General features: G+C 39.9%; 1 protein-coding gene across 1 annotated transcript in view; it reads left to right on the top strand.

The window, feature by feature from the left end:
* RYR2 (ryanodine receptor 2) overlaps positions 1-12,676 on the top strand; it is a 445,869-nt gene that overhangs the window by 193,483 nt on the left and 239,710 nt on the right. Inside the window, 2 exon segments of the mRNA XM_034663566.1 lie at positions 5,625-5,833; positions 7,600-7,774. Coding sequence (XP_034519457.1) covers positions 5,625-5,833; positions 7,600-7,774 — 384 coding nt within the window.

The following is a 12,676-nucleotide window of genomic DNA, read 5'->3' as shown; positions in this document are numbered from 1 at the left end:
ACTTTTCACAACCTGCTGTGGACATGTCATTCCTCAGCTATTCTTTTTAAATTTTTGGTCATCTTGATGTTTGCCTCACTATTACTGCTGCCTCAGGCAGCTGCACTGTTAAAAAATTGCCTCTGATTATTGTCAACAAATGCCCTTGGGGAAATGATTGTTTACACCGGGCAAACAGAGGTCAAATAGAGAGAAGCCTTGCAGATGGGATTTTCCAAGGAACTACCATTAAGGGAAAATAATGATAGTTATCTGTGAATTGGGCTTTGGAGGAATTCTCACTCCATTCTGTTCCCCTCTCGAGGTGTCTAGGTTGGTGATTTTCACCGAAATTGAGAGGCTGTTGGTTTTCAATGTGCCATGTAGCTGGGAAGAAGGGGATAGCAGCAAAGCAAGTGAAAACCCCAGTAAGCCTGCTGTCCTTGCAAACATTCATCCACTTTGATCAAATAACATGTCCCAGCTTGTCGCCAGACTGTGGCTAATTTCCAGAGCTCTGAAAAAGTTGATTTTGACAGTTTTTTCCAGTGTTCTCCTTGGTTTTATGAAAGAGGATTTTTGGAGGTCTCTACTCTCCTGCTGATGACACTCAGCAATAAAAACTAGAAATAGCTGTTTTGTGGGATGTATCAGAGAGCTAGTTGCGAACAGATAAAAAGATTGCAGAGAAACATTAATGGTCCCATCGAGATTGGAGACTATGAGCCAGTCTAGTGGCGGTGCCAGTCTGTCGTGTGCATGTGCTTTCCAGCAAGGTCAGCAGAGCAAGCAGAGATGTTGAGGACAATGAAGAACCTGAAATCAGGCAAAGGTTGGGGTTGACAGCAAATAAGGAGAAGAGAAATAGGGCAGAAGACACTGAAGGCTATTTAGATAAGGGAAGCTAACGTGTTCAAGGAGTGAATGTGTTTGTGCAGGAAATGAGGAAACTAGGAAGAAAAAGTGGTGATGAGAGGATGGCATGGTATCTGAAAGTTGGGAAGAACCATGTCGAGAGAATCGTGTCGAGAGAACCATTGATTGTTGGTGGGCGAGGTGGTCTCACCGAAGTTCCATGGGCAACAGACAGGCTAGTGTAGTATACCCCCCGTGAAGGCTGAGATCCTGTTTCTTGTCCACCAGTGTGTCCCCGTATACAATAGAGTGCCTACCTCGTAGTAGGGATTTGACTGTTCTTTATGGAAACTACATAAGAAAGATTTATTTTCTAATTGAAGGAATCGATAAGGGGAGAAAACTACGTCTGAGTTAGGTGTTAAAGGGATCAAAAATGTCAAGTAGAGAGTATTGGAGGCAGAGCATTTCTGCCAGAGGGAAAGTATATGTGATGTAATGAAGTATAGAAGGAGTTGAGGGGTGATCGGTAGTCTAGTTGGGCTAAATTATGAGCTACAAGTGGGGAGAAAACACGACTGGTTGAAGGGGAAGGATTAGGACAAAATATGGAATAGCTTGAAAGCCCAGCTAAGAAATGTGGATAAATTTGTGCAAGGAATTCTAGCCCCAGGAAGTTTTAAAGCAAAAGCTCGAAGTGTGATCACAGTTTACAATAGCAATAAAACTATGGCAACAGTGGGAAGGAACAGATTGGAGGGGGAGAGTGCTCGGAGATAGAGAGACCAGTTGGGAGGCTTTGGAAAATTTGCAATTTTCAGAACAAGGATGGTGAACATGGAAATTGAAAGACAGATGTGAGAGATTTTATGGAATAAAGCAAAATAAATCTGGTGGTCACTGGGATAAGATTAAAAATATAACTGTCTCTGCTGCCCTTGCTGACGTTAAAATAAAAAAGTTAAGGACATAAAAATTTTGATAAAATTGAATCTAACCCTACGTACTTAAATGTAGGTTATAACTTATTTTCTATTCATCAGCAAAATGCTTATATATTACACACTGAATATGAACTCAGTACGTGAAACGTACTATCTTTGGAGTATTGTTTTAACTAACATTTTAAGACATTTGAAAAAGTGTGTAAGGTATTCTTATCTCAAGTTTTTATCAAGGTTTGAATTGTTTGATTAGAAATAATACCAGGAAGTTGAAAGGATGACTGGTTAGTATCAACAATTTTAAAAATTGTTATGTAAACACACCTGAAGGATTTTAGATATGTGTAAGAAAATTTTTAGGTATGTATAAAATTTTAAAGATATTAGCTTGCCTTCCTTCATAGCTTAATTTAAGTAACTTATATTTTTAATACATAATTAGATCTTGACTGCCCCCTAGTGGTAAGTATCTTTTAAAAGTAGGGTTTGGAGTGCAGCATGTATGGACGCTTTAGGTCCCATTTGGTCAGTCATTGGCATCTGTCCTCTTTGTGCTGGGATCCCTGGGGCCCCGGAAACACAGGATTTTATCATGCCTTACCATTTATCTTGACATGGTTTGCTAAAGACATAATTCCTGAATTTCTTCTTTGAGTATCAATATCCTTGATAAAATTCACTGGGAATACATCTGCTAATGGCTCTTTTTTTTAAATGTCAATTATTATTATGTTCATTATAACATTTATAGATACTTACATGAGTTAGAATCACTTACCAAACTTCTGTGAATGTATAGTGTTTAAAATTAAGGAAGGCATAAGAATTACATATTTGGGGGAGAGCTCTATGCCTTTGAGACTAACACTGCCTGTTAGGTATTTGCCGGAGCTCCTGTGTCCGGGCTCAGGAAAGTCTTTGTTCCTAGATTCAATCTCCTAGGTACTTAGAGAGTACCTACTCTGTGCCCAGCTGATCGATGCTACAGGGAATGCAAAAGAAATGGTGACAGGTTGCCTGGGATCTTTCTTTTTTTAAACTTCTATAGATTCAGATTTCCATTTAATATTAGTATTTTATCAAGAAATAGAATGCTGAACTGTTGCTTCTGGCAACCATGGTTGTAAGTGCCCTAAACTAAATGTAAAAAATACAGAGCAGGAGCTATGAATCATACAGACATTTGGAGGCAGATCCGTGGAGGTTACAAGTCCCTTGCATAATGGTGTCTGTGAATAGCAACATGTGTTTCCAGTTCCGGGCGAGTCTCATCGATGAACGGAAGAATAATGTGGAAGCTAAGGTCAGGAAAAAAATACCAGGACCAAGAAATTCTGCATTGTCACCTGTGATTCCCACACATTTTCCATATGCTGCCCCCTATTTTCATTATCTGTGTATAGAGATGATTCATGGTAAATCTTATCACCAAGAGAAATTTGTAGTGGCTTTTACAGAAATGATCTGTTACATTTTTATACCAAATTTGCCTTCCAACATATTTGATTTAAGCTCATATGAAAATTTGTTTGCTTTCCTTGAAAACACTGTGTATGGGAGTGGGGTCCGATGTCCTGAAAACATAAAAAGGGAGAAAAGAATCTGTGAGTTTTTTAGTATTTCAATTTTTTAAAGAACAGAATATTTTATCTTTAGAAAATTGGGAGTTTAATTTATTAGTGCATGCTGGAATATGGTGTACGATTTTACCTGCAAATGTTGACATTATTAAAAATATGGATAACTACACGGGAGCTTTTTTCTTTCATGAAAAGTAACTTCCAAATGTCCATGTGGATCGTGGTTCATATTCTGTATGCCTTAGATTAGTTCAGGGAAGTTTGCAACCATGACTTAAGGAAGTAATGGATCAGTGTGCTGGTACTTCCGGAAATACTACATCTGAAAATTTGACTTCTGTTTTTTTTACTGCACTATTTAGAATTTTTTTTTTTTAAGTAGGCTCCACACCAAATGTGAGGCTTGAACTCATAATGTTGGGATCAAGTATCGCGTGCTCTAACATCAGCCAGCCAGGCTCCCCCAAGACTATTTTCTTAATAGCAGTAACTGCCTCGAAGTATCATAAAATCTGATAATATTTTTTTTCCTCAAAAAGCAGTTTGCTTTCCTATCTCTAAAAAATCATTGTTACTAAGTAACAGACATGAGAGTTTTTTATCCTTCACCATAGAGATGTTTCCCATTCAGGCTCCTGTCGTCCACCCCCAACCGGAATGTATTAGAAGCAAACTTTTTCCTCTTCAGAGGATTTCATACACGCAGCGTTCTCCATATACTATTATAAATGTCTTATGTTTAATCTCTATTAACACATTTACTTTTCAGCAAGCTCTTTGCATGTACTGCATGATGTGAGTCTCTGTGTGTGTGTGTGTGTGTGTGTGTGTGCGAGCATGCGTGCAAGGTGGCATTTTGAATTTGAGGCTGTCCCTGCTGGAGACATGACAGGTGCTTGGAGCAGACTAGGTGGTTAGGGGTGTTCATGGGTGTGTATGGGGGGGAATGGAACAACAAAGTGTTGCCTATTCAGAAGCTTAACCCAGCTTTTGAAAGATTTTCAAGAGATACAGTTCACCTGTATGTCCTGCAATCAATAGAAACACCTTAGTCTGTTGTTCCTTTATGCCAGTTAAATCTTCAGAAGGTGATCTGGCCGTGTGTTTGTTGGCACTCTTGAAAGCTTATTTGGATTATTTTCGTAGTCCTTGTTTGTTCATATCAAATCAGTGGTAAAGTTATACAACTTCTATTACTTGTAAAATCTTTCCCAGCTCCTAAAAGCAGAGCACGTGAGAACTAATACTTAACCAGCACCTGTTGATTCTGTGTCTGCCATGGGAGGAGGAGTGGAAAGAACAGGGGCTGCAGCATTAGGCAGCTCTGGAATTCTTCCATCTGGGCATTGTGTGACTTGGGTTAACGTCACTTCAGTGTTCTCTTCTGTCTAACCCAGATCTTAGCTGAGCTGACGGTATATCCTTTGACCTGTCAGCTCAGTGGACCCTTGTCTCCATGCCCTGTGATTACCTAGGGGCTTGTGTTCTCATGGCTATCCTGGCTCCAGGCCCCTTGGTCTGAGGCTTTGTACTCCTGGCATTTTCAATCCATATGCATCTTATTTTTACAAATACATATATATATATTCTCCCCCCCCTTTGCACCACACTGGTCCTTGATGTTGGAGTGACACTTTTCTTTCTCCCTCGAAACTTAAGCACAGCATTTGTGTGTTTAGCACATTACGGTGAAGGAGTGAGATATTAGTAAAGTTTTTCCTTTAGCCATCCTGTCTGGGAAATTTGTCACTGGTTACCCTCTGCTATTCATCTCTTTACCTTGTTGCTTTCTCTCTCCTCCTCACCTTCTTGCTGCTTCTTCCTTCTTCTCTCTTACCCACAAATATTTATTCATTTCTTGGGCAGAACAGTTCAGATCTCTTTTATTGGCTTCTCTCCGTCCATGCCCTCGAGTTCATCTCAGATTCCACTGCCAAACCCCCAAGAGGCTGGGAGGCTTTTTCCTGCAGTTAGTTCCCTCCTGAACCAGGGACAGATGGAGGACGCCTCGCCCACCCTTGCAACGTGACTGAGGTCTGATGACCAGTCTCTCCAGGGGAAGCCCTTGTGCTTCCCTTTCTCCAAGCTGGTTCCGTGGGATGGGGGCTGATTATCTGTATGAAAACAGTTCATAAAATGTGAGCCCCGGTAAGAAAGACGGTATGGTTACCATCATCCCTGTAAGTTTAATTGCAGATGTTACCGGTCGTTCTCCCCGCCTTCAGTTTCCCATCCGGTGATGCCCAGGATCTCTTTGCCTTCACAGGGGCCAGAGCCGAAGTGTGCAGCGGCACCGGGGAGAGGTTCCGAATCTTCCGCGCCGAGAAGACCTATGCTGTCAAGGCAGGAAGGTGGTATTTTGAGTTCGAGGCCGTCACTGCCGGCGACATGAGGGTTGGCTGGAGCAGGCCCGGCTGTCAACCTGATCAAGAGCTTGGCTCCGATGAGCGTGCCTTTGCTTTTGATGGCTTCAAGGTGAGTGGACTTGGCTGAGCCCCAGATGCCCAAGTTTGTAGGCTCCTGATTTTGTAGACTGCCATGACCCAGGGCAGGAAAATGAGGACTTTCTGGAGCACAAACCCGGAAAAAATAGTTCCTGGGGAAACTCTTATCCTTGTGATCTCAAAACATTGCCCCCTCCCCCACAGTTAAATTCAAGAAGTGAAACATTACTTCTCCATTGTTATCCAAAAAAAGGAATCATTTTTGTCTATCAGGAGTGTTAAAAATGCATATGCTGATTAAAAATGCATAGGCTTTAACATAGCAATTCCATAGAAGGACTTATCCTCAAGCAATAATAAATGATAGGTATACACATTTAATAGCCATGAGAATGCTGAAGACAATGTAGTTTAAAATCACAAAAAATTTTCATTTTCAATATTATTGGTAGCTTTTCTTAAGGTGGATGGAAGCTGATCAGGTGCTTGTTTTATTATTTTCTTGGACATTATATAAATATTTAAAAATTATTTTATTGTATAAAATATTTTAAAATAAAAAAATATGTGTATATGACTAGCTACAATAGGATAATGATAGCCATTTTTGATTGATAAAATTATATTTTATTCCTCTATCTTATTTTTATTATTTTTGTGAATTTGCATTCCTTCTCATATGAAGGGGAAAAGTTATTTTTGATTACAAAAAGAAAATTACAATACATAAACAATCATGAGGAGATTTGACATTTGGATACTGAGGGATGCATGTGAGGGAGAGCATTTCTGGCTAGAAGTTAATATCGTGTCTTCTAGAACAACTGACCCACTTTGTTCTGAAACACCACATTTCCTGAACCTGTTTTTTACATCATGTGGAAAATTTAACATCTTTGTTACCTAATTCACTGGAATAGATTTTTTAAAAAAGTACAATGGGTTGTGCTCGGGAATAATCCTACCATTGCTTTGCATTGGTGACTGTACCCCCTTACCTATCAATTCACAGTGGAGGCAATTCTTAAGTGGAAAAATGAAAAGATTTATTTGACAAAATAATATAACTAATTTTGTACCCATAAGTCAGTGGAACATATTTAGAGATCCAGCAGTCACATTATCAAAACCATTTTGAGATGTATTTGTAATACGGGATTTCACCTATGTATAAAAGACATTGTTGGAGTGTATATTTAATTTTTGGTTCATTATTTCAGTAAATATCTTAAGAATATTTTTAGGTTTGATTTGAAGCTTTTTCGGTTTTAGTATATATTGAAATGCTTCAAGATTTCTATTTTGTTGATGGATCAGTGCCATTGGTTCCAACGAATGGGATTTTATTTTGAAATAGATGAAAATTAGAATGTCACTTTCAATGATAAATTCTCAGCTTCAGTCTTTGTATTTTGGGGAATAGATAAAAACAACCCATATCCTGGGAAGCATTTGTTTTAGTGAGAAAAATTAATTTCTAAAGACTTAGAGGTTTTTTTTTTTAATAGAAAGTATTTTGGGTTAGATTTTTAAATTAACTGTTTCTCAAAATAATGAAATAGGCTTGGGGTCTTTCCTCAAGATTCAATAACATACGATGTTAGTAGGAGGCATTCGGAATTCCCAGGCAACGACCGGTCAGCTAGGGCATCACGCCACACCGGTGCTTGCGTTGACCTGAGCCCCTCCTCCTGCTGTGTTCATAGAAGGAGCTGCTGGGAGTCATGCCAGCAGTGGTGGGTGGGTGGGTCCCGTTCTCCTGGCTTTTCCTGTGACAGGCGACTCTTCTGTCCCTAGGCTCAGCGGTGGCACCAGGGTAACGAACACTACGGGCGCTCTTGGCAAGCGGGCGACGTTGTGGGGTGCATGGTAGATATGACAGAGCACACCATGTTGTTCACGCTGAATGGCGAAATCCTTCTTGACGATTCAGGCTCAGAGCTGGCATTCAAGGACTTTGATGTTGGTGATGGTGAGTGTTCTGCGTTTGGTGTTGCTTTTAGGTTTGCAGCGTGATGGAGTGAGCGTCTGCTCTCCTGCTTCATGACCAGCCATCTCTGAGGGTGAGCGAGCAGACGAGTTGCAGCTGTAAATTGCAAGGTTGCCATATGGCTTATCTGGTCAGACACCCTTGGAATTACTTTAGCAGAAAAACCACCTCTGCTGCTTAGCTAGGATTTCAATAAGGTAGGAATGGCTTTTATGGTTGTGAATAAGAAAATAGATGGCAGGCAAAAGGATAGTTTTCCACAAACGTGAAATTTTCGCTTAGAACTTCCCTGTATAATCAGCTACTGATAGCTCCTTTCTGTTCATTTCACAAAAATGTAATGAGAACCTGCCACAGGTCATGCCCTTTGCCTGATGCTGAGATGACAGAATTTAGTAAGCCATTGTCCCATTTTTATGCAGATTCCAGTATTCCAAGGGAAGTCAGTACTGGAGTGCTCTCTGTTTAGTGGAGAAGCTTTGAATTGCAGAGTGGTCTGCAGAAGCACGCTGCAGGGCTGAGATGACCTTGAGCAAGGTTGTAAAGGAAAGGTGAAAGCCCTCTGTGAAACAAATGGAAAATGAAAGCGCATTTATTCATCAGAGCTGTACTTCCAGGGAGGTGGCCACTGGCCACATGGGGTTATTTGAATTCACATTGATTGAAATGAAATACCATCAAACTTGAGTTTCCTTGTTCCATTTCAAGAACTCAGTGCCCACCTGTGGCTAATGGTACCCTCCTTGAGCAGCACAGATGCAGAACGCTTAGGGCATGACAGAAAGTTGTATACGATGGTGTTGCTGTAGAACATGTAAACAAGGCAGTACAAAAATACAGGACAAAAAGTAAAATATTATTAAATATCTCATTTTATAACGAACTAACACATTCCTTTTTTCAAAATGGCTTTTGGAGGGGTGCCTGGGTGGCTCAGTTGGTTAAGCAACCAACTCTTGATTTCAGTTGGTTCAGGTCATGGTCTCGGGGTTTATCGAGCCCCACAAGCCCCACGTCCACCTCAGTTCCTTACTCAGTGGGGATTCTTCTTCTCCCTCTCCTTCTCCCCTCTGCCTTGTTCATGTGCATGCGTGTGCACACGCTCTCTCAAACGGATGAATAAAATCTTAAAAAAAAAGTCCCTGATCCTCAAACAGTTAGCCCCCTCATTATTTGCATTAAGTTCTATATTCATTCACTCAATAAGCTTTTAAGCAGGTATGAACGTCATTTCTCAAATACAGATTTGCAAAAGTGATAGGAATTCTACATTTTTTTTTAAAGATTGTATTGATCTGGGAGAGGGAGAAGCAGACTCCCATTGAGCAGGGAACTTGATGTGGGGCTTGATCTCAGGACCCTGAGATCATGACCTGAGCCACCCAGATGCCCCAGAATTCTACATTTTTATAATTTAATTTCTGTTTTGCACATCTGTATCTCTGGGTGGTGAAACTGCCCTCTACTAACCCATCACCCATTTCCCTTTTTATGGCATTGTCTTTATGAGTGTTGATGTATCAGGGAGAAGGTGGGAGAGGAACTTTTTCTGTGTTTTCTGTCTATACTGATGGATATGACCTGAGCTTCTATTTTTTTTAATTGGGTGTTATTTAAAAATTATTGTATACCATTGCATTCTAAAGAAATGCCTGTGTGAGTTCCATTCGCTTAGCTTATTCCACATAGATTCAGAGAATGATGTTAGAATTACAAACAATGTTCTACCAAGACTGAAACAGGAAGAAATAGATTTCTTAAACAGGCCAATTAACTAGGAAGAAATTGAGTCAGTAATAAACAACCTTCCAAATAATAAATCTCCAGGCCCAGATGGTTTTCCTGGGGAATTCTACCAAACATTCAAAGAAGAAATAATACCTATTCTCCTAAAGCTATTTCAAAAAATAGAAACAGAAGGAAAGCTACCAAACTCATTCTATGAGGCTAATATTACCTTGATCCCCAAACCAGGCAAAGACCCCCTCAAAAAGGAGAATTACAGACCGATTTCTCTAATGAATATGGATGCCAAAATCCTCAACAAGATCCTTGCTAATAGAATCCAACAGTACATTAAAAGGATTATCCATCATGACCAAGTGGGATTCATACCTGGGATGCAAGCATGGTTCAACACTCGCAAATCAATCAATGTGATACATCATATCAACAAGAAAAGACTCAAGAACCATATGATCCTCTCAATTGATGCAGAAAAAGCATTTGACAAAATACAGCATCCTTTCCTGATTAAAACCCTTCAGAGTGTAGGAATAGAGGGTACATTTCTCAATCTCATAAAAGCCATCTATGAAAAGCCTACTGCAAGCATTATTCTCAATGGGGAAAAGCTGGAAGCCTTTCCCTTAAGATCAGGAACACGACAAGGATGCCCACTCTCGCCACTATTATTCAACATAGTACTAGAAGTCCTTGCAACAGCAATCAGAAGACAAAAAGGGATCAAAGGTATCCAAATCGGCAAAGAAGAAGTCAAACTGTCTCTCTTTGCAGATGACATGATACTCTATATGGAAAACCCAAAGGAATCCACTCCCAAACTATTAGAAGTTATAGAACAATTCAGTAAGGTGGCAGGATACAAAATCAATGCCCAGAAATCAGTTGCATTTCTATACACGAATAACGAGACTGAAGAAAGAGAAATTAGGGAATCCATCCCATTTACAATAACACCAAAAACCATACGTTACCTTGGAATTAACTTAACCAGAGACGTAAAGGACCTATATCCTAGAAACTATAGATCACTTTTGAAAGATATTGAGGAAGACATAAAAAGATGGAAAAATATTCCATGCTCATGGATTGGAAGAATTAACATAGTTAAAATGTCCATACTACCCAGAGCAATCTACACTTTCAATGCTATCCCGATCAAAATACCGAGGACATTTTTCAAAGAACTGGAACAAATAGTCCTTAAATTTGTATGGAACCAGAAAAGGCCCCGAATCTCCAAGGAACTGTTGAAAAGGAAAAACAAAGCTGGGGGCATCACAATGCCGGATTTCGAGCTGTACTACAAAGCTGTGATCACAAAGACAGCATGGTACTGGCACAAAAACAGACACATCGACCAATGGAACAGAATAGAGAACCCAGAAATGGACCCTCGGCTCTTTGGGCAACTAATCTTTGATAAAGCAGGAAAAAACATCCGGTGGAAAAAAGACAGTCTCTTCAATAAATGGTGCTGGGAAAATTGGACAGCTACATGCAAAAGAATGAAACTTGACCACTCTCTCACACCATACACAAAAATAAACTCCAAATGGATGAAAGACCTCAATGTGAGACAGGAATCCATCAAAATTCTAGAGGAGAACATAGGCAACAACTTCTATGACATCGGCCAGAGCAACCTTTTTCACGACACATCTCCAAAGGCAAGAGAAATAAAAGATAAAATGAACTTATGGGACTTTATCAGGATAAAGAGCTTCTGCACAGCCAAGGAAACAGTCAAAAAAACTAAGAGACAGCCCACGGAATGGGAGAATATATTTGCAAAGGACACCACAGATAAAGGACTGGTATCCAAGATCTACAAAGAACTTCTCAAACTCAATACACGAGAAACAAATAAACAAATCATAAAATGGGCAGAAGATATGAACAGACACTTTTCCAATGAAGACATACAAATGGCTAACAGACACATGAAAAAATGTTCAAAATCATTAGCCATCAGGGAAATTCAAATCAAAACCACACTGAGATACCACCTTACGCCAGTTAGAATGGCAAAGATAGACAAGGCAAGAAACAACAATTGTTGGAGAGGATGTGGAGAAAGGGGATCCCTCCTACATTGTTGGTGGGAATGCAAGTTGGTACAGCCACTCTGGAAAACAGTGTGGAGGTCCCTTAAAAAGTTAAAAATTGAACTACCCTATGACCCAGCCATTGCACTACTGGGTGTTTACCCCAAAGATACAGACGTAGTAAAGAGAAGGGCCATATGCACCCCAATGTTCATAGCTGCATTGTCCACAATAGCCAAATCATGGAAGGAGCCGAGATGCCCTTCAACAGATGACTGGATTAAGAAGCTGTGGTCCATATATACAATGGAATATTACTCAGCTATCAGAAAGAACGAATTCTCAACATTTGCTGCAACATGGACGGCACTGGAGGAGATAATGCTAAGTGAAATAAGTCAAGCAGAGAAAGACAATTATCATATGATTTCTCTCATCTATGGAACATAAGAACTAGGATGATCGGTAGGGGAAGAAAGGGATAAAGAAAAGGGGGGTAATCAGAAGGGGGAATGAAACATGAGAGACTATGGACTATGAGAAACAAACTGAAGACTTCAGAGGGGAGGGGGTGGGGGAATGGGATAGACTGGTGATGGGTTAAGGAGGACACGTATTGCATGGTGCACTGGGTGTTATACGCAACTAATGAAGCATCGAACTTTACATCAGAATCTGGGGATGTACTGTATGATGATTAACATAATATAATAAAAAAATCATTAAAAAAAGAATTACAAACAATGTGGAATGCCCATCCATACTATTTAAGCACATAAGAAATATGAATGCTTGCAGTACTGTTTGCAAAGACCCATCAGTCACCATCGTGGAGGTAAGACTCTAAGCGAGTCTGGCTGGTACAGTCTTATAAACATCGTTTTTGACTTTACAGAATTTTTAAATTTTAAAAAATGATTGGAAACTGATTTTGGTACCTCTGTTACAGAGTTAACATAGCATTCTGATGAATTGTCTGAAAATTTTATGATGCATATTGTTGGGCTTTTGTTGGAGGTGTTGGGGAGGTATCCTTTTGGTCTCCAAGGCAGGTGATTATTTTCACATAGCTATGATCATTCACAATTAACTT

This window comes from Ailuropoda melanoleuca, chromosome 6 (assembly GCF_002007445.2).
Source record: "Ailuropoda melanoleuca isolate Jingjing chromosome 6, ASM200744v2, whole genome shotgun sequence".
NCBI lineage: Eukaryota > Metazoa > Chordata > Mammalia > Carnivora > Ursidae > Ailuropoda > Ailuropoda melanoleuca.
Note: the sequence above shows the minus strand (reverse complement) of the source record. Positions and strands in the feature narration are given on the sequence as shown.